The sequence below is a fragment of the Lampris incognitus genome, chromosome 13 (assembly GCF_029633865.1).
Source record: "Lampris incognitus isolate fLamInc1 chromosome 13, fLamInc1.hap2, whole genome shotgun sequence".
Classification (NCBI taxonomy): Eukaryota; Metazoa; Chordata; class Actinopteri; order Lampriformes; family Lampridae; genus Lampris; species Lampris incognitus.
In genome coordinates this window covers 32,229,115-32,252,642 of record NC_079223.1, presented here as the reverse complement: position 1 = coordinate 32,252,642, position 23,528 = coordinate 32,229,115, and the positions used below count along the sequence as shown (strand labels likewise).

The window sequence follows — 23,528 nt, the reverse complement described above, 5'->3', positions numbered from 1 at the left end:
ACCTGCTTCCTTCCGCTGAGGAAATCGGTGCAGTTAAAATGCATTGCAATGCCCAAAAAAACAAACAAAAAAAAACAAACAAAAGAGTGAACGAAATACAAACACTGACACGTGAAATGTATACAAAACGAAAACAAAAACGTAAGCATCATACGAAGATGTTAAAATTGGTGGACAATTTGTCTTTTATCAGCCTTTTCATCGCATTAAGTAGATGTTTTTAAGTAGGAACCAGCTTCCTTTTAAACACGTTAAAGATGTGTAGCTTTTAAAACCTTGCATTCATGGATTAAAAAAGCCTCGTAGGCAACATGATTACATGTGAAATATTACTTTTCTAAGCATTTTGTTTTAAATATAAATTCAGAGACAGTTCAAAACCCTTGTGAATATAAGCAACCATACCACAGCTGCCTTTACACAACCTCCGATGGTGATCATAGAACCAAAATAACTGAAGGGCATTTCTCTGGATGCAAACCACAAGAAATACAGCCTGCATCAACATCCATGTTCAATCTGAAATACAGCCTGCATCAACATCCATGTTCAATCTCAGCAGAAAGGACTCGACAGGATAATAGTTTAAGATAATACATTCTCTTAAAAGAAATGTCTGTAATCTTGTTAACCACCAGGTAACTACTAGCAAGAGTCCACACCTTTTCCCGAAATATGTTAAAATGCTTGTTCCAGGTACTTTTGTGGGAGGGGCAGGTGGGTGGGGTGTTGGAGTCCCAACTACTCTGGCAGTATTAGAAGGGAGTGCAACAACAGCAATCTATCCACTGTTTTACCTGACCAGCAGTTTTCTGGCACTTTGAATAAATGGTCTTGACTTTTGCACTAAGGCAATACTGCTGCTGAAGCAAAGAGGTTTAGGTGTAGAGGAAACACAAAAGTCATATGAAGTGATGATGCCTATCTCTGCTTATATGCAAAAAATACATTTTCCTTAATCTGAAATTTAGATACATCATAAAAAAGTATTAAAATTATTTATAATTTATAATTACAACGACATATTTTTAGTGCAAGGCCATATGTACAGAAAGAAATCATCGGTTTACAATTCAGTACTGTATAATAGAACAGAAGAATGTTCCAGGTTTCATTAAATTAACAAAATGCGTCTGTCCAACAGCTCTGTCAAATGCACTCAGTTGTTAAAAGTTCGCAAACATTTAGGTAATAACATCAAAACAGAAAATGAGAATTTATGTTCATATTTAACGGCACTTATATCATTTAGAAAAGTCAGCACTGGAGGATTACATCAGCAAGTTACTTCAAGACTTGAGAGGTTGTGTAAGGTCTGAAGTTAGAGGGGGAAGTTGGCTGGTCTTTGTTGTAGTGTTAGTCATCAGACAGTCTGTAGCTGGTAGAGTCTGGCTCCCTTCTTTAGTAGGAAACCTTGTTCATTCAGAGAACTGACCAAACCTTCAAAGTCCAGCACCTGAAATGAACAAATAAAGTGAATAAATGAACAAACAAGGAAATACAAGTGTTTTAGTGTTTTGTGTTGGTACCTGTATGTTAGCGCTCAGCCAGATGTGTGTACATATCTGTGTATTTGTGTATCTAATTTAGTGTTTATTTTAATATTATCTGTATGTCTACTCTCTCTGAGCCTGTCTGTGCCTTGAGTGTCGCAACATTCACTTTGTGTTGTCCAGATGTAAACACAAATATGTAGCATGGACACGTGTACTTCAGAGCATTATAGGACTATTTACCTGTATGTTCAGTTTCTCAGCCAGAGATCGGAGCTGCTGCAGGTCGAACACCTTCTGATTGGTCTTTTGAGCATGTGCGTGCAGTGCATTGACCAGCCGTTTTGCAGTACTTCGCTGACTCATGCCTGACCCCAAGTGAGAGCGTTGGAAGTCAAGACTGCCAAATCCATCTGAATAAGTATCAGCTAGACTACAACACACAACGAGCAAGAGAGACAGACGTAAACAGAGAGAGAAAGAGAGAAAGAATACTGATCACATAACTAGATATTTGTAATTTTTGGCTGGACCACAACAGCGGGACAAGCCCTACACATGTGGTTGTCCGTTAGTGAGTGCCTGAGTGAGTGATGGAATTTCACCATCGGTCAGAGGGTCGGGTTGGAGGCTCCCCATTGGCAGCGCGAACATTTTCTATTATGTCATCAGCTGTTCACGGAACCAATGTCAAAACAGCCACTTTTTAAATGTAGTCACGCAAAAACAGCCATTTAATAAATGTAGTCGTAGTCCAGCCATATACTAGGTTTTAACCTAGTCTTGTTAGTCTCAGCTGTTGGTTTTGATAGCTTCATATACATTTTCTCATATCAATACCTACATGTGTTCAAATGAAATGTTTCTCAATGTTCAGGAAATTCCAAACCCATCTATCACTTAGATGGACTGCCAAAGTGATTTTAGGTGAATCTTAAATATAAGCCATAAACCTTGGAAAAAAAAAACTTCAACTTGTCCTACTTAACTAACTTAACCTAAAACCTTTGTTGTAGCTCAATTTCTTTTGAGTGGTTCCATCAAGGAATACTCAGGTTGTGTAGGACCCATTTCCGTTGAAAACATGACATTTCTGTCTATTTAATTAATCTGGGGGCTTTATGTAGTGCAGATGTGTTATTACAAATCATAATTTGGGGTTTCAGATATTTTTTTAAAATGTTTGGTCAAATTCTCTGACAAATAGAGGCAGACCGATGTCTTCAAAATTAAAAATTTTTTTTGAATACATCATTGGTTTATTTAGTATTGTAGTAAAAAAGTAAGAGTGCACATCTACCCCAAAGCATGATCAGTTGCATGATGAAGCACAAACTCACAGAAAAAAAATAATATCCACACATTAAATTACAAGCTCTTGTGGAAATGTATGGCAACGCTATGACAGATAAGATCTTTTTCAGGATTTCCTGATGGATTGAAACGTTACAATAAACCTTACAAGGACCATGAAATTCAGTGTGTGGATATTCTTTCTTTTATGCTTCTGCCTTTTTTGTATGATAGCACATTAGTGCCACATCTTGTAAGGTCCTAATAATATTTTGCAGGTTAAAGTAAAGTTTTGTTTTGCAGCTATATGACACTGCCCACCAACCTATATGTGCTACATATTTGCTATTCTTTCTTCCAAACTAGGTTTCCATGATAGAAACCCACAAAAGGCAATTTCATCGTCAGGTAGATATTTACCCTAGATCAGTGGTACTCAGACTTGGTGAAGTCCCATTGACAATGTTTTTTTGTGGAAAGAGCCACATTACAAAAATATGCTTCCTCACCCAACCTTTGTAGGGTCATAAGTTGCTCTTATTTGGAAGTTGGATTATTGCCGTTACTGCTGGAATATGTGAATCATGCTTTGATGGAATGCACCAACTATCACATAGAGAGAAGGCTCGTGCAAGCAGAGCTGTCAGAAATTGGAGTAACAGATCATTCACTGAAATCAATACTCAGTGCAGAACATTGTGAAACAACAAGATCTGTTATTAATTTTCTCCATCGCATTGGACTCTGCATAAAGATTTAGATCATTCAATGGAGTTCTACAAATGACCTTTGGAGCGCAGCAATACGCCTTTGCTGCGTCTAGTCTGCTGCAAATTCATCAGAAAAAGAAGAACGTTACTGACGCAAGTGTCTCAAGACACTTGTGCCTCTGGACATGCTTTCCCCCTCTCCTTCTCCTTCGCCCAACAACAGCATAGTTTCCACTGGCACCCTGCTGGCCAACAGTACCGGTGGCGGTCATTGGTATCCCGGGCCTCGACCGAGCTGATATGGAAATCTGATTTATGGTCTGCATATTGGATTTGGCAAAGATTTCATGCCGGATGCCCTTCCTGATGCAACCCTCCCCATTTATCTGGGCTTGGGACCAGAACTAAGAATGCACTGGCTTCTGCATCCTCAGTGGCTGGGTTTGTCTAAAGACAATATCTGTTGACATATTTCGTTAAAAAGCATTAGAAAAGGCAAAATTGGAGACTTAAGGAGCCGCAATATATAGGGTTATGCATTGAAATTCATATTTTAATAAAATATTGCTGCTATACAGTATGTGTAAGATGTGTGCTGTGTTTACACTTGCTGTCTTCCATTGTTTGACTTGATGTAGACTTTTTAATCAATCATTGCAGAAACAAATCATGCCACACTTTATGAGTGTGCGGCTTGACATGGAAGAATCGGTGCATACATTTCTAGGTATTCAGTCTATTTTATATAAAATTCAAAATATTCAGAGGAAACACAGGTAAAAGCGTATCTTATTTGATGTATTGCAAATTCAATGCCATTTCCATTTGACTTTTAAATAAATTAATTACTGGAATGGGTCCTTAATGTCATTGCATAAAAGTTGGTGTTGATCCATGGTTGGATACAAACCCTGGTACAAGAAAGAGATTGCACATCCAGTTATAGCTTAACATACTGAAATTACCTGTGTTTCATGATTTCAACCACATCCTCAGCATCGCTTCTGGTAGCTGTCTCTCTGAGCTCCAACCTAGCTCTAGCCTATATACAAAAACAGATCCACAGGAAAACAAGTGTGTGTGTACATATAGTCAAGTCAAGTCAATTTTATTTGTATAGCCCAAGATCACAAATTACAAATTTGCCTCAGGGGGCTTTACAGCAACACATCCTGTTCGTAGAACCTCGCATCGGATAAGGAACAAGCCCCTAAAAGAAAACCCTTTAACAGGGAGAAAAAATAGGTAGAAACCTCAGGGAGAGCAACAGAGGAGGGATCTCTCTCCCAAGACGGACAACGGACAGCTATTCTTTACTAGTTATTCTTAAACACTAAGCTCATGTTTCCAAACATTTCTCTATATGCACATGTGTTGTGCTTGCCCCTGGCATGTCACAAATTAGACTCTACTCTTCAAACATTATGAGAATACCAGGGTGGTCTGTGAGTCAGGGATAATATTACTACCTTAAAACATACTAAACTGGTCATAGACTCAAGACGTGACTAATTACATGAGCTCTGTGCCATGAAACGCAGTTAACTAATGAGTTTTCTCTTTTCTTGGGAATAGATCCATGAACAGAACCTCAGCACAACAATCCTCCGATTTTTATTTGCCTATGGTTGAAGCAGATAGATCAATGGACAAACAAACTAAAGGAAACTTACCTCAGTTAGCCTAATTAATGATTCCAGCTGCCGTGTGGTGATGGGTGTTGCATCGGCAGATTGAGCCTGGGACCTCAGCGACAGGTAGAACTCCTGCAGTGTGTGTGCTGCCTCAGGGGAGAGGGAAGGATGGACGTACTGACGAGCGTAGCTGACATACTTCCTCAACAGGCATGCTGGGATGATGTCTAACGACTCACCTGCAGGGATCTGAGAAAAGACATAAACATATGCGTAACTGTTATAAAAGGAAGAGAAACATGTTCCTTGTGCACACAGCGATGATGATTATATTCTTCAACAGGCAGGCTGATTATGGTTCCATACATTAAGATGGGGGGAATAGTCAATACACAATACACATTATATACTGGTATATGATGTAATAATAAACAAGTGGATAGATACAGGGACGGCAGATAAATAATAGATAACTAGCATGGCATAACTGTTTTTTTTTCTCTATCAAAAATCGGTTATAGCACTTTTGAAGAGGAGAAGCTGAAACTTAAGTGTTTCACAGAGAACAGAACAGAGACTACTACTACTGCTTTTGGCTGCTCCCGTTAGGAGTGGCCACAGCGGATCAACCATTTCCATTTCTCCCTGTCTTCTGCATCTTCCTCTGTCACACCAGCCACCTGCATGTCCTCCCTCACCACATCCATAAACCTCCTCTTTGGCCTTCCTCTTTTCCTCTTCCCTGGCAGCTCCATATTCAGCATCCTTCAGCATCTCTCCTCCATACATACCCAAGCCATCTCAATCTTGCCTCTCTTGCTTTGTCTCCAAACCGTCTAACCTGAGCGGTCCCTCTGATATAATTGTTCCTAATCCTGTCCTTCTTCATCATTCCCAATGAAAATTTTAGCATCTTCAATTCTGCCACCTCCAGCTCCGCCTCCTGTCTTTCCGTCAATGCCACTGTCTCCAAACCATATAACATAGCTGGTCTCACAACCATCTTGTAAACCTTCCCTTTAACTCTTGCTGGTACCCCTCTGTCGCAAATCACTCCTGACAATCTTCTCCACCCACTCTGCCCTGCCTGCACTCTCTTCTTCACCTCTCTTCTGCACTCCCCGTTACTTTGGACAGTTGATCCCAAATATTTAAACTCATACGCCTTCGTCATCTCTACTCCTTGCATCCTGACCATTCCACTGTCCTCCCTCTCATTCACGCATAGGTATTCTGTCCTGCTCCTACTGACTTTCATTCCTCTTCTCCCCAGTGCATAACTCCACCTCTCCAGGCTCTCCTCAACCTGCACCCTACTCTCGCTACAGATCACAATGTCATCTGCGAACATCATCATCCACGAAGACTCCTGCCTGATCTCGTCCGTCAACCTGTCCATCACCATTGCAAACAAGAAAGGGCTCAGAGCCGATCCTTGATGTAATCCCATCTCCATCTTGAACCCATCTGTCACTCCAGCCGCACACCTCATCATTGTCACACTTCCCTCATACATATCCTACATCTCTGCAACTCCCGATTTCCTTATACAATACCACACCTCCTCTCTCGGCACCCTGTTGTATGCTGTCTCTAAATCTACAAAGACACAATTTAACTCCTTGTGGCCTTCTCTATACTTCTTAATCAACATTCTCAAAGCAAACATCGCATCTGTGGTGCTCTTTCATGGTATAAAACCATACTGCTGCTCGCTAATCATCACCTCTCCTCTTAACCTAGCTTCTATTACTCATTCCCATATCTTCATGCTGTGGCTGATCAACTTTATACCTCTGTAGTTGCTACAGTTCTGTACATTGCCCTTGTTCTTGGAAAGTGGTACTGGTATGCTTCTTCTCCACTCCTCAGGCACACTTTCACTTTCCAAGATTGTGTTAAACAGAGAACGGAGCATGAAATAACCTCAATTCTTGCAAGGCAATAGTTTCTGGTAAAATGTATGGCAAATTTAAACGCAAATCCTTGTAAAAAAAATTGACAGAGTCAAAATGTTATGCAAGTAGATAATGGCAAAACATACGGTTTAACATAATCAGCTCCAGTTTGGACCTTTTAACAGTCTTTGCACAGTGTTTTCTTTGTCTCTCAGATGGGACTGGCAGTAGATTTTCAAATTCAATCAATCGATCAGTCAGTCAAGTTGCACTTTATATAGCGCTTTTCTAGCTGCAACAGCCACTCAAAGCACTTTACATTCTGGTCAAATCTGAATTTCAGACACCTGTTATAATAGAACACAAGCCGTTTTCTGTACAATCGCTACCCATTTCTTATGCGTAAGGCCACCGAAATGTGAAAGAAATGTCAAAGAAGTAAGGCAACAAACAGTTTATCAAGTTTATCAAATTCATAGTTAAGATTAAACTGAATGCTATTCAAACTGAGTTTGGCATATTTATTTGTCATGTAGTATGAATGGTATACGTGACGTGGTTTGAACCTGCAGGCGTTCAGTCAGGGGTGCATCTGAGTGCTCTAGCAGCAGAGAGGTCTCGGATTCCCTTCTGTTGGCTCTGGTAACCATGATGCTGCTCACACCACCTTTTCCTGTCCTGGCTGCCATGACATGTTCTGATAGGCAGCGGTCATGTGACTCCTCTGGGACATCCAGTAGGAGGAAAACCACATCAAAACGTGAGAGTAGAGCTGAGTTCATTCTAGAAAAAAAATGCATGTGCAACAAAAGAATACAAAGATATCATCTAAAGAACAAACACTGCATTCATTTTTATTTCTGTAGCTCTTAGAAACCGCTTTGAAACAAAAGAAACAATCACACTGCAGATATTCACAAGTTTACCATGCATCCAGTAGGTTATGATAAGATTTAATGACGGTTTATTATCAAATTGTTTTTGTTTCTTCTTTTACAGTATATATTATTCTTTGCCTTGTTTTTCTTCCTGTTTTGGTAATTCATATAAAGCAATTCAAGCCATCACAAAGTGTGCCATCAAGACATCTATCGTATCTTTTTATAAAACCATGTGGAGTTGTTTTTTCTCCCTATTCATTTGTTTCAAGTTTTACAGAGACATGTTATGACCTCCTTTGGAATTAGCAGCAGCTGTATAATTGAATGACTAACAGACTCACTAACTGCAACTTAATGAATTGACCGACAAACTCATTGAGCGCCTCTAAATTCCATCATGACTCTGTTGTGATGCACTCTGGTGGGTGAGCAGCAGCAATAACCAAATAACATATTAAACTGACCGACAGGAAAGCTCACTGCCCATTTGCCCGACTCACCTTAAATTTTCAGAGACAGTCTTGGCTCTGTTATAATGTCCTCCAGTGGGATTGGCAGCAGCAATGACTGAGGTCCTGGCAGGCAGAGAGGAAACTATTCCAGCCTTGGCCAGGCTAACAGACTGCTGCTCCATAGCTTCCAATAGCGCTTGCTGCTGGTTTCCCAACTTATCAAACTCATCAATACAACACAGACCTTCAGAGAGAATGTAAAAGGAGAACGGAAAGAAAACAGATGAGACTTACTAGTATTTTCGCATTAGGGTGGATTAACCTAATATCAAGAACGTGTTTTTCCTCAAATACCCACAGGTATGCACACCTGCACAAATTGCGCAAAATATTTTATAGTGCTATTTTCTAAATAGTTTAAAAAGCAGCTTCCACAGGCAAAAATAATAAAAAGGGAAAAGATCAAATTGGAGAAAAAAAAAAGCAGCACAAAGCAAACAAAAAACAGATAGGATAGATTTAAAAGATGAGAGTGAAGAGCTTGTCTGAGCCCCTTAAGTAGGCCTTTCAAAAGCCTTGAAGACCTGACGGCAAAGGTAGTCACCTGCAGACTTGAGCCTATAGGCTCTTGAACTCTGAGCAGGAACTAGTATGAAAATCTCAGGCTACTCACTGGCTAATAAGGGGTTAAAAGATCAGTTATGTACTCAAACACACACACAAACAGGCAGGCATTTCTACCCTCGGTATCCCTATTCCTACCTTGGTCAGCCAGCACTAAGGCCCCAGCCTCAAGGGCATAGTCCGCTGACCCCGGGTCTCTGGATAAACTCACTGTTAGACCTACAGAAAGATATTTGCACATGGTTGGTAAGATTATACAGTATCATCTCCTCAACATTTCACATCATTCAGAACATTTATGGTCCTTCTTTTATTTTTTTTGCCTGCTTTCTACCACCGAGCTGATAACATCCCCACTGACACAGCAGCCGGGGAGAAATTCCACATTAAACAGGCCTTGGTTAATCAGAATCAGAATACTTTATTCATCCACAAGGGGGAATTGGTTAAGTGGGGTTATCCTCACTGAGCGTTTGTCAAAGCCAGGAAGATGCCCAAACAGTGCACCAGCTGATCGAAGAGAGGAAAGGACAACAGCTGCCCAAGCATAAACCAGTGGTGAGTTCATATGTGGCGGGAGTGTCAGAAAAGCTGAGACGCGTATTTTCCAAACACCGCGTCTCAGTTGCTTTTAAACCCCAAAATACACTGTGCCAGAAATTAGTTCACCCCAAGAATTGGGTCCCCCGGCACAAACAGAGCAAGATAGTGTGCTGTTAAGTGCTGAGAGGATTGTCATGACTTGTACACTGGGGAATCTAAACAGACGCTGGCCAAGAGGATGGCATAGCACAGAAGAGCTAACACGTCAGGCCAGGACTCCGCAGTCTACACCCATCTACAGGCCAGTGACCACACTTTCAACGATGAGGATGTGCACATCCTTGATAGGGAGGAACAATGGTTTGAACGGGGAGTCAGAGGCCGTCTATGTGAAGAGGGAACAACCATCCTGAACGGAGGGGGGTAAGAGTACATCTGTCGCCATCTGTGATTGCAACTATTCCCCAATCCTCTGTGAATAGTACATATGGCCATTGTAACTCTAGTTAATGGTCAAGGCAATTTGCATATGAAACAGATCGTTGTTTTTGGTCGTTATGCCACTGTATTGTTTATAAGGGTGGGGATACCTGCAGTCAGTTGAGACTGAAGTAATCACTTACATGAGTGATGAAATGTTTCTCTCAATAAACATTGTGTCCACACAAACTGGTTCACCTTTCTGTGATTTCTTTACCTGGATTATTGAGCATGCATAAAGACGCCTGCTTTCTAATGTTACATTGTTTCCAAAGTTACTTGCTATGTATATGTATATATGCTCGGGTGTACCTCTGCTGTTATATGACTATATAAACCCTCAGTATGCTCCTTCATCAATGTAACTCAGGCTTTTTTTGTACATTTCTATAATTTACTTTGAAAAAAATATGGATACATAAATATCATACATATATTTTTTTTTACCTGAGGTGCTGGTACTGTTGCCACACACATATATTCCTCTGGGAGCTATGTTACAAACTGCCTAAACACACACATACGTACACACGCGCGAACACACACACACACACACACACACACACACACACACACACACACACACACACAACAGAAGGTTAATATGTCAGTAAGACGTAACGATGACCGAGCAATTACTTGCTGCATTGAATTACTTATATTCACAATGACGAAACACCTCAAGTATATTATGGCTTTTTTATGCATCTAAACTATCAGAAAGCTTGAATCAAAATGATTCATTGTACAATCTATTCGTAATGAATGTTACAGTGTGGATTGTGTTAGTATTACTAAAAGACAGAGATGTGCTCTGACAGCACAGGTGTAATGTGAATGTGTTTTAATGTTTTGATATTATTGTATTAAAATTATTATGATTTAATGTTGGTCCAAGAATGAATCACTGAAGATCACTGAAGGTGGCTACGATGTGCTTTTTTCTCCCATGCCAATTTAATTTTTAGATACCCTCAGGTATATAGTCTACCATTTATCTTGTCAGATACTCTTTCATTTTCCTTTTCTACGTTGTTTTTATGTCATTGTCACTAAACTTGAAGCTTATAATAATAATAATAATAATAATAATTTATTTTGATTTAAAAAATACTTTATTGATCCCCGTGGGGAAACTCTTTTCTGTGTTTAACCCATCCTAGCTGTGTAGCTAGGAGCAGTGGGCAGTCGCCGTGCAGCACCCGGGGACCAACTCCAGTTCTTCTTTCCATTGCCTTGTCAGGGGCACAGACAGGGGGACAGGAGTGTTAACCCTAACACGCATATGGTGGGGGAAACCGAAGCACCTGGAGACAACTCACTGCAGACACGGGGAGAACATGCAAACTCCACACAGAGGACAACCCCCCCCCCAAGGTTGGACAACCCCGGGGTTCGAACCCAGGACCTTCTTGCTGTGAGGCGATAGCGCTAACCACTGGGCCACAATGATAATAATAATAATGTAGTGAGTGTGACTTCTGTGTTACCTGTAACATCTGACTCTTTCCTAGACCAGGGTCACCCACCACCAGGATATGTGGATCCCCTCTTATAGGTATGCTGTTGCGATCTGTCTGCTTCTGTCTGCCTCCAAACAAGGCTAAGGCAAGGCCAGCTTTCACTAGCTGGACACAGACACACACACACATACACACACAGCACATTTTCATTTTGATTTGCTTATAAAACATAGTATAAAACATTGAAGGTTATAGTAGTTGTGACTGACTTATAAACATTTCAAAAAATAATACTACACTCAAAACTAGAATAGCAAAGATTAAAGTTCCCTTTGTTGTAGTTGTGTGTGGTCCATGTTGGGTTAATTCACTTTGGTGACATGCACATGTAATTAAAACTAGCCTATCATCACAGTTTGAGACTATTTTGCTTTTGTTGTCTAATCTCATCTGTACTTTATAACGGCATTTCTAATCTAAAGACAATCTGTAATATCATCTCTATACATCTAATGTGCAGTGCAAAATCCAACTCACCTGATGACCATAGATGGCAGGGCATAGAGAACTGAAGAGGGGAAGGAACAGCAGAGAGGAGAGCTAAGTGTATAGTAATGTTAAATGTATCGGAAAAAAGTGTATTGTAATGTTGTTGCATCACATAATTATATTATATGTTATACAATGTCAAATAGCATTCAGAACATTGTTTTGAACAACAATTTAGTAATAGTCAATGGACCTAGTTTTTCTAAGATTAAGATTACTATTTTTATAAGGCAAACCTGGATGTGAGTGATGACCTCTTTTTGTACTTAATTGAACATTATTATGGTTACTATTCTTATCATTGAAGAGCTCTTACTGTACTATGAGTCTCAGCAGGTCAGGCTGTGACTGGATTTCCTGAACTGCATACAGCTCTTTGAGACTAAATTCCTCTTCACCGAAACCCCTCAATACTCCTGATGACCCAGAATGACTCCCGCTTGACTCCTCACCTCTTATCCCAGCCCGCTGACCTACACATTCAAAAACAAGACATTTTTATTAACGTGCACAATTCAAAACAAGATAACCTTACAACTGATCTGAACACTCAGAAATTCATGCATGAGTCCTCAATATTTAAAGAAAAATAACATTCCCATTTTCAAAACAACCAAGATGTGGCCGAATCAACATGGCTACATAGGGAGAGGGAAAAGTCAAGAGCAGAGCGAGGATGAGAGGAGGGAAGATGAATAGAGGGGTCGAGAAAATAAAGCCCTTGCCTTTAGTGTTGCTGACTGAATTGGCTTCAATGTAGAGCAGAAACATACACTGATCCTTCTTCCCTCTGGAAGTTCCTGCAGAAAAATCATACACAGCAAATGATTGTGTTTGGTGTGTGTCTTTTTCTTTAATCAGTTAAATGCTGGTTAAAGAAATCAGGGAAGATTTACAGAATTATGAAAAGTGGAAAATATAACAACATTTGGTTTGTGGGAATTTAGTGTGACTGTGTAAGTATGTATGCATGTATGTATGTATCTATGTATGTATGTACGCGTGTCTTCGTGTACCGTCACTGGTAACCCTAACTATTCCTGTCACAGTCACAGTATCTCCAGGGACACAACTGTCACATAGATCGGAAGTCAGGTGACACTCTACAGTGCGTGGGATTCGTCCAGCCTCTCTCTGCTCTCCGGCAATTAGTTCCTGCACCCTGGGACAGCAAGGAAGATAGAGTTTACAGGGAGTTAAAGAATAAACCAGTGGGTACAGACAGTAGACGGACCAAAATTCTTTGTCTACCTACTAGGTCACATGATTTAACAAAAGAAAGTGTCTGTATCATCTCTTCTTTTTTTTTATCTAGTAGCTGTGGAAAACATTGGAACCCCTTGCATGGAGCACTGCCAGAGCATAAAATCAACAATTCCATCTAGCTGCATTTTTATGAATATTGAAGTTGTGAATAAAAATGGCTGAATGGAAAAAAATAGGTAGTCCATAATGCAGAAAATATTTAATTTGCTTGAGGTCGAAAAGTTGTCATGTCAGTAAAGAGTTTATGCAATAAAGATGGCTGGAAATTGAATTTTTTAAAATTTCTTATCAAGCTTATTCAATTTCTTCTCAAATGTTTTTGATGATGTAATGTTGTCAAGCCCTGACCAACAAGATTGTTTGCTTAATGCAAGTAAAGGAACCCCACCTGATTTACACAGGAACCTTTTTGACTTTTTAAGGTTCATGCTTCATGTTTCTAGCCAATATTTGGACAAAAACCTGGCTACTGTTTTTTTTCCTTCTTGTTCAGTGAATACGTACTTGATAATCTGCCAGTCTACAGTGTGTGTGAGAGGGGAGCTTCTGTTGGGGATGAAAGTCCGACTGCGGCATTCAGGCTGGACACACTACAAGATAACACACACAAACAGAAACTAAACAGCCTGTGCAGCAGTGGCAATGACAACACAACAGACATCCTCTGCGTGTAATACACTATGAAAATAAAACAACTTATTTTCATATTTATATAATAAAATAATTCAAGTTATATTAATTACATACTATGACGGTATCTTCCCCCCTAAAAAGGTGTAAGAAATCATCAGTTTTGTCAGCTGTGCCAGTTTGGAGTGTGTGTGCATGTTTCTGTGTGTGTGTGTGTGTGTGTGTGTGTGTGTGTGTGTGTGTGTGTGTGTGTGTGTGTGTGTGTGTGTGTGTGTATATACCTTGATGGGTGATGTAAATTTTCCAAGCGGTAGAGGCACTGACAGTATATGTGAGCATCCTTGGCATGTGAAGGCCAGCCTGGTGCAGAAAGGTCTTATGTTGCTAACCCGCACTACTGTTCCCCTCACACATACCAGCCGACCAAATACATTGGCACGCAGGATCCGCAACGGAGTCAGGGATTCATAGTTATACAACCTATACAAATAGAAAGACAGGGAAGAAGTAAGACATAGAGTTACGAAGGCTGCCTTCACACATAGAATGTGTAACCACCTTCATGGGTTTTCTGACACTTTAAGACAAATTACTAGGGTCTAAAGTAGAGACAGGTTATTCAGTTTGCTGCTCTTGACAAGATATTTTTTTCAATACTGTACCTAAGGTGAGGGATTTAGGGCTTTTCAATGATTTGTCATCTATTTCAATCTATTTTTCTTCTCTCCTTTTATGACAAGTAGGATAAAGTAATTTCCTCATTAAATTTCCCTTTACACCTGGATGCTGATATAGACTTGGCCAACCGATACAACACATGGAGTGTCTGCCTTATGTGTGCTTGATCCACTAATCTAGAGGCTTTATCTTCACACATGCAGACACAATTTACAGAAATGCCGCCAGGGTTAGACACAAAAAATAGCAAACACCATTTGAATTCAGCTTTTGCTAAGATATGGCCTCTAAATAGAGACATTTTCAAATACATATTAAACTCTGCAGATAGAGAGAAAGAGAGAGAGAGAGAAAGAGAGAGAGAGAGAGAGAGAGAGAGAGAGAGAGAGAGAGAGAGAGAGAGAGAGAGAGAGAGAGAGAGAGAGAGAGAGAGAGAGAGAACAAGAACATTTTGGATGTGTAGCACTTCTGATTCAAGCGGCAACTGCTGGGGTTGATAGTTGAAGTGAATGCAGAAGTGCCTTAAGTTGCAGTTCCACCATCGCCATTAGGTTGCTGGCTCCAAAAAAAAAAACAACTTTTGATCCAGTGTAGGTCAGTTAGGGAATTCATAACTTCTACCTTCAAATTCAACTCAATAATTTTTTTTTTATACAAGTAGTTGGGGTCTCAATCATTAATTTAAAGTCTGGCATACAGTGTCAAAATAAGGATGGAAAAAAAGTGTCATGTTAGGGGTGTGTCTGCCTTGATTGACACAACTGTCAATCTGTCTGCCACCCGGGTTACAACCCACGATCGACCCTGTTGCCCAAATTTGGATTATCTAGCTCCAACAATCGATGAGATAGCAGTGAGCATAAAGCCAAACTCCATCCATCCATTATCTGAACCGCTTATCCTGCTGTCAGGGTCGCAGGGATGCTTGAGCCTATTCCAGCAGTCATTGGGCGGCAGGTGGGGAGATACCGTGGACAGGCGGCCAGGCCATCACAGGGCCGACACAGTCATTGGGCGGCAGGTGGGGAGATACCTTGGACAGGCTGCCAGGCCATCACAGGGCTGACAAAGACACACACACAGACACAGACACACACAGACACAGACACACACACACACACACACACACACACACACACACACTTCACACCTAGGGACAAATTAGTATGGCCAATTCACCTGACCTACATGTCTTTGGACTGTGGGAGGAAACCGGAGCCTCCGGAGGAAACCCACGCAGACACGGGGAGAACATGCAAACTCCACACAGAGGACAACCGGGATGACCCACCAAGGTTGGACTACCCCAGGGCTCGAACCCAGGACCTTCTTGCTGTGAGGCAACCACACTAACCACTGAGTCACCATGCTGCCCTAAAGCCAAACTCTAGACTTCAAAATGCTGCTTCAGAAACCAATGGGTGACGTCACAGGCACTATGTCCATCTTTTTTATACAACTGTATAAAAAAGATATATGTTCCCATAAGTTTTTAAACGTTTTTGCTTTTTTTCTTTAGATTTTAAACTGTTTACCTTCCCATCATCCATGACAGAAGGACTGTAAAGACCTCAGTGCCTGATTGCATCACAAAGTGGACAATGCCTTGTCGGAGGCTTTGCAGTTGTAATGAAAATAACATCTGTCCAACTGACACTTGGATGTCTTTTTAATGAAAAAAGTTTTCATGGTGTGACATACATCGTAGGTCTTCCTTTATATGTGTGTGTGCTAGTGTGCACGCTTTACCTTGCACTGATGTGAGGTATGCTGATGATGGGTGTGGCCACAGGAAGCCCCTCCACTTGCAACTCTGCAGCCTGTTTCTCCAAGTCTATAGTCAACACCTGAACACACACAGACAGACAGTCAGACGGCCTACTTTTGATCCTTGATGACGTTAAAGATTTGAATTTTTGCTAAACCTGAGTTTTGGCGTTGTGGTTACTGGTGTTGGGAGAGCTGTTCATGGTCACAAACAGTGCCTACACCCTCTGTATCTAACAATCACACATGAAAAACTATTTCTTCCTCTCGCCAGCCTTTCACCAAGCAATCAAAATGACACATTTGATTTTTTGAAAAAAAGTTATTTATTGTTATCTATCCATCCATTATCCAAACCGCTTATCCTGCTCAGGATCGCGGGGATGCTTGAGCCTTTCTCAGCAGTCATTGGGCGGCAGGCGGGGAGACACCCTGGACAGGCCACCAGACAATCACAGGGCCGACACACACACACACACACACACCTAGGGACAATTTAGTATGGCCGATTTACATAACCTACATGTCTTGGGACTGTGGGAGGAAACTGGAGCCCCTGGAGGAAACCCACGCAGACACAGAGAACATGCAACCTCACACAGAGGACGAACCGGGACGACCCCCAAGGTTGGACTACCCCAAGGCTCAAACCCAGGACCTTCTTGCTGTGAGGCGACCGCGCTAACCACTGTGCCACCATGCTGCCCCCAAGTGTTAGCGTTTACAAGCAAATTCTATCGAAAGGACAGTACTGTTAAGTGGTCATGACTTATGAGCATATTTTGAATACTGCAGGGAAATAAGTAGGCTACTTTAACTAAGCTGGTGATCAGCTAACAGCATTCCAATGCAACATGTAATTGAAAATTCATTTTTTGCATTCACAATTGGACTTCTTCCCTTTATTTATTTATTGTTTTTTTGTTTGTTATATTGTATAAAGAAGAATGCACTTTGCCTTTGTTTTAATTCGATTATGGTTCTTTTTTCCCCCTTCCAGTGTATTTTCTTTATTGGTGTGAGAGCAATATATGGTGAGTAAAAAGAAATAAATGCATTGATGTATTTAATGACTTATCTTCAGCTCTTGGTTAAGCAGGTATTAAAATACATTACAATACCAGCTTATACATGTTTAAACTCCAGCAAAACTCTCTTTCTGTTTCTCTCCCTCTGTTGCTTATTTCACTTTCCATCACCTGTAATGGCAGCTGCAAATCAACAAAACAGTTTGAAAACAGTTCTCTTAACATGGTTTGTGATTAATTTATCACAAGGTTCAAAATACCAAAGCCTCATAAAACTAACAGTGTCCTATCTTTATATGTGTGCTTGCTAAAGGTGTCTTGTTATTACAAATGTATTGTCTGTGCCCCTGACCAATGTATTGGTGTCTTGTAATAACAAGACACCAATACATTTGTATTGCTGGTCACCTGCCTTCACCATCTATTTCTTCACTCCTGTGGTTTTCTTTATGGATGGCGGTCTCTCCAGACTGACAGGATTAAGTTTCATGGTAGCCTGCTTATCACCATGGATGAACTATTTTTTTTTTGATTTCTCCCCCCTTCTCTCCCCAATTGTACTTGGCCAGTTACTCCACTTTTCAAGCCGTCCCGGTTGCTGCTCAACCTCCTCTGCCGATCTGGGGAGAGCTGCAGACTACCACATGCTTCCTCACCAGCTGCTTCTTTTCACCTGACAGTGAGGAGTTTTGCCAGGGGGACATAGCACATGGGAGGATCATGCTATTTCCCGCAGTCCCCCCTCCCCCCGAACAGGCGCCCCGACTGACCAGAGGAGGTGCTAGTGCAGCAATCAGGACACATACGCACATCCGGCCTCCCACCCGCAAACACAGCCAATTGTGTCTGTAGGGAAGCCCGACCAAGCTGGAGGTAACATGGGGATTCAAACTGGCGATCCCTGTGTTGTTAGGCAATGGAATAGACCGCCACGCCACCTGGACGAACTTTTTTTTTAATTCATCATTTAGTGCATACATAGTGTGGACATGCTGACAAATACAAACGCAACAAGAGATGATATTGGTTTACAAAACATAAAAGGACACAGATAGGTAATGGGGACAGACAGCATGTGAAGGGATGAAAAAAAAGAGGAAAAAAAGAAAATAATTAAAAATAAGAAACAAATAAACAAGCAAAGGGCGTGATCTGTTTGGGTTTGGATGCATTTCAGGCAAGTTTTCAGGATGGGTTTGATTTAGTATTATTAATTCTTTATTAATTCTTCCCCTTCCCAGTTAAATACTTATATTTACATTATACTTGTGTTGTGGCTCACCACCAGCAGAACTGATCTGAGAATTGCTGAATATATTTTATTGAACCGTTCGTTTTTTTTTTTAAAGCTGATTGTTATTCCATTGATACCTGTCGTGTTAGGAGACACAACCATGTTGTTGAGATGTTGATTTTCTCCCCTACTTTTCCAGTTTAGTAGTATTGTTTTCTTGGAGATAGTTAGTGCTATAAGTAGGGGTATTATGATTTGTTTTGAACATGTGTTGAGTATAGCCAAATCACCGAGTATGCATACGGAAGGGGATAATGGAATACTACAGCCAAGGAATAGGGATAGTGTGGTCATTACTTCTCCCCAGAAATGTTATATTGGTGGGCAGAGCCAGATTGTGTGGAGGTAGTCATCAGTTGTGTTCAGTGTACAATGAGTGCATATGTCTGATCAAGACAGCACATTATATACATCTTGTTGTTAGGTTGTTAGTCATGATTGCTGCCCTTGATTTGTTGTAAGATGTTTTAATCCATTGTATAAATGACCCTCCGAAACCAGATTTTCTTAGAGCACTTATATGAAATTTCCAGTTTACTTTGTCAAATGCCTTCTCAGCATCTAGTGAAAGGATGATATTTCTAGAGTCATTTTGGTGGGATATATTTATCAGGTTGAAAATATGGTATATATTATTTGATGAATGTCTGCCTTTAATAAATCCTGTTTGATCTGGGTGAATTAGGGATGAGATAACTGATTCAAGGGGGCATCAAGGTGTCGTGGCGGTCTATTCCGTTGCCTACCAACGCGGTTCAAATCCCTGTTACCTCTGGCTTGGTCGGGTGTCCCTACAGACACAATTGGACGTGTCTACAGGTGGGAAGCCAGATGTGGGTATGTGTCCTGGTTGCTGCACTAGTGCTTCCTCTGGTCAGTCGGAGCGTCTGTTCAGGGGGGAGGGGGAACTGGGGGGAATAGCGTGATCCTCCTATGCGCTACGTCCCCCTAGCGAAACGCCTCACTGTCAGGTGAAAAGAAGCAGCTGGCAACTCCACATGTATCGGAGGAGGCATGTGGTAGTCTGCAGCCCTCCCCAGATTGGCAGAGTGGGTGGAGCGGGTGGATGAGATTCAGATTGCTAGTGCTTTGCTGATGATTTTGATATAGGTGTTTATTAAGGAAATGGGTCTGTAACTTGTGCAATGAGCTGGGTCCTTATTTGCTGTAAGCAGTACTGAAATTACTGCTGTGTTCATATGATAGGGGATGGATTTTTTTTTATCTCATCTGCCATTCTGGTGAATAGTGATAATGTTTGCCAAAAGTGTTTATAAAACTCCATCTAGTCCAGGGGCTTTTTATTGCTTGACATTGTTTTCAGTGCCTTTTCATAGTTTGTGGCTGTTAATGGAGCATCTAAGATGTCTGCTTGGTCTTTTGCTAGAGTAATATGTTGCCATCTAAAAAATATTCTATTTCTGCTGAGTTTTTTTTCACTGTAAGTCCAAGTAGTATTATTTGAAGATGTTTTTTTTATAGTTTGTGGATCATTGGTGATGTTCCCTATTGAGTCTTTGATTGTTGAGATGAGTGATTTCTCCTTATTGTGTTTAAGTTGATTTGCTAGGTATTTGCCAGATTTGTCATTATGTTCAAAACGGTTGTATCTTAGTCTTTGTAACATGAATTGTGTCTTTTTATTAATGATATTGTTAAGTTGGAATTTAACTTCTCTGATTTCTTTTAGTGTATGTTCTGTGGGGTTGGCTGCATAGGAAATGTGTAATTGTTTGATTTTTTTTTCTCCAGTTTGTTTTCTAATTCTTGTTCTTTCTTTTTTATCGTTCTAAAATAATAGAAAATTTTAGGGAATGATTCACAATCTTAGGTATCTCTGTTTAGCATGGTGTCAGTTTCCCATGATTTTATAAGAACATGCTGGTCTGTGAATTTATTCAATAAATAACGACCAATAATTTTTTTATAAAAGCACAGCCCAGTGTCACTGATTTGACTCATATTAACAGGTAAAAACCACAATAAATTTATCAATTGTAGCACTCTGTGTTCTGTTTCAACGAAAGCTATTTTGTGCATCAAAATTCAAATGGAAGTAGAATTTGACTTATTTCAGCCGAATCTAAGTGGACTGGTATTCTACGGGATAAACAAAAGCCCTGGTAAGAGCATACCTTGTAAGGTGACAGTCCAAGTTTTTAAGGTTCAAGTGTATAAGTAATGTCTGATGGACTGTGTATGCGTGTGTGTACATGTGCATACATGATGAATTGCCAGTCCCAGGCAACTGAGAATGGTCTCTGGCTGTTCCTTCAGTTGTGTTGCTAGTTCAGGCAGCGCGGCAGACACCATACCGTCTCCGACCAGGTCCGCATAATCCACCAGCACACTGCCCTGGCGCTCGATCTCATCCTGCATCCATGTGCACATATGCACAAACAACACAAAAATACAGACATTGGGTCAGTTTGCTTACATGATCTCATACTGTGTGATTTACCACCAGAGCAGTTTACCAACAAATACTTGAGAGTCCCATAATCAAAAGGTGAACTCCAAACAGGCCAGAGGGAAGGCACCTTTCTTTTATTCCATTTTATTGGGTGTGTCGCAGTGGGGGGGGGGGTGGATGGGTTCCCTGTGACAAACGATATTAGGGCAACATCCCTGGTATTAACACCATCAATACTGGCATTTTGCCTTTACAAAGTTAAAGCATATATAATTGCTCCAGCGGTGACATTTGGATACGGCGCCACCGCTCAGCCTTGCAGCCAATTTTTTCCCAGTGGTCATTCGCAGTATTGCGGCAAAAAATCCCCTGCGGCCCCAAAAAGCATTTTCCCCATAGACCACCATTGTAAAAGAGACGCCTGTAAAACTGTTGACAGGACACCTGCAGCTATAATCATTGTCAATTATTCCTCTTTGTATTGTATATTTTTAAGCCATGGGGTTTTAATCTTTTTAAAATTTTTCCAAAGCCCAGAAAAATCTTTTTTTTCCCTGCATGACAGCACAGCTCTGTACAAGCCGTTCTCTTAGCCTAGACCTAGAGGCATGATGGGAGTAACACTACTGCGCATATTCAGTGGGCCTCAAGTATCTGGAAGTAACCCGGAAGCCAGAAACTTTTTTGGCATATGCGCCAGGCGAGCAATTCTTAAAGGAATGAACAGATGCCATTTTTAGATCCTGTATCCAGTTCTACTATAATACATCCATGGGTTAAATGGATGACAAAGTAAGCTCAGGTGAATGCTGGTCTCACACAAGTGGAGGACCCTCTAAGCTTTTAGAGCAATTATGCAAGATGATAGCAGATCATGAGGCATTCAATAAGGAAGGCCAACTACTCTCTGGTGGCGAGATGGTAATATCAGTTACCAACCGTATTAAAACACTGGTTTTAAAATAGGGTTTTAGACAGAATGGTTGCTGAGTAATTAACTACAATCAGACCTTGTCATAAAGATGAATCTTGGTGGTGAAATATTTTTCAAAAACTTTTATCTTCTCCACACACGGTGAGCTCTGGATGAAGCCTTAATGTCCCCCCACACCCACACACACACACACACACACACAACAAACACAAAATTTCATCATTATAATCACAAGGAACAGTAAAATCTGAGCAAGCACAAAGATTTACACACACAGGTTTACCTTCAGTGAAATAGAGGGTCCACCCTTTATAGGGACACAAACTGTCTAAAGTAGACTGACTGAGACCTATGGAGAGGGAGAATGAAAGAGAAAGAGAGGGAGAGAATAATACAGTTGTAAGATGAATCGTGATGTGTTTTCACTTTTAAACTTCTAGATTCTCACTACAATAGCTTGACGTAAATGTAGCAAATAATGCTTATGATCTGATTAGTTTGAATTAAAAATAATTTTCTCCAACATGTGACTTGGGAGCTAAACTCTACATTAAAATAAAAAAGAAAGAAGGATCAGAAGGTAATCTCAAAAGATTTTGGTCTGAGAAAGAATGGAAGCCTGTTGCAGTTTGGCAATTTGCAATCCTGTTGTAAGAGTGAAATGCACCTCTCTGAGAGTTAGTAGTACGGACTCCACTTCCGCCACCTCTTCCTCCTCCTCCATCACTACCTCCTCTTCCTCTCCATGGCCTACCCCTCCATCCTCCTCTTTCCCCACCTCTCCACCCACCACCTCTCCAGCCTCCTCCTCTCCACCCCCCTGCCCCTCCTCTCCATCCTCCCCCTCCTCCTCTCCTTTCCCCAGCCCCACCCCTGCCCCTCCATGAGCCTCTCTGGTATTCCCCTCCACTCATTCCTTTTCTGGGAGAAGCAGAAAAGGTTGAGAGAGAGAGAGAGAGAGAGAGAGAGAGAGAGAGAGGGAGAGAGAGAGAGAGAGATTTTGATTTTCAACAATACTTTAATAAAAATTACAAAAAAGTTACAACAAAATAAGTGGGATAAAAACCAACATGGTCAGTAACATCAGATTCACAGAATCTAATTCATCTCAGTACACTCCCCAAGATTAGTTCATCATCAACAACACAGCAAAGCACATTTTTGTAACACCACACACTGCAAAAACTTTCAAGATCTTCCATCATTTTGAGAGAGAGAGAGAGAGAGAGAGAGAGAGAGAGAGAGAGAGAGAGAGAGAGAGAGAGAGAGAGAGAGAGGCAAAAAACAACAACAACAACAACAAAATCACACACGAGGTTGCACTAGGCCAGATTTTAGATGGGGGCATTTACAAGGGCATTTAGGTCACGGCAGCCCTGGACCAAAAAACAATGCAGATAATTCTGTATTGTGAAAGGACGGAAGACTGTGGCCCTCTCAGTGACATATATAATGTTTTTCACTATGTTCTATAAAAATACAACCTATTATGATATGT

The 23,528-nt window shown here is 40.9% G+C and overlaps 1 protein-coding gene across 1 annotated transcript; it reads right to left on the bottom strand.

Annotated features, from left to right (window-relative positions):
- Positions 1-173: 173 nt before the first annotated feature.
- Positions 174-22,944, bottom strand: mcm8 (minichromosome maintenance 8 homologous recombination repair factor). Its single transcript, XM_056292036.1, has 20 exons — positions 22,698-22,944; positions 22,314-22,379; positions 22,107-22,189; positions 20,907-21,056; positions 16,344-16,441; positions 14,198-14,396; positions 13,791-13,876; positions 13,037-13,182; positions 12,746-12,820; positions 12,337-12,493; positions 12,009-12,039; positions 11,499-11,636; positions 10,456-10,516; positions 9,124-9,204; positions 8,410-8,605; positions 7,595-7,811; positions 5,170-5,379; positions 4,462-4,538; positions 1,737-1,926; positions 174-1,456 (listed from the first exon to the last, which is right to left on the bottom strand). Exons 1-20 carry the CDS (start codon positions 22,942-22,944, stop codon positions 1,364-1,366), a joined length of 2,601 nt encoding a protein of 866 aa, XP_056148011.1. The 3' UTR covers positions 174-1,363.
- Positions 22,945-23,528: the final 584 nt, after the last annotated feature.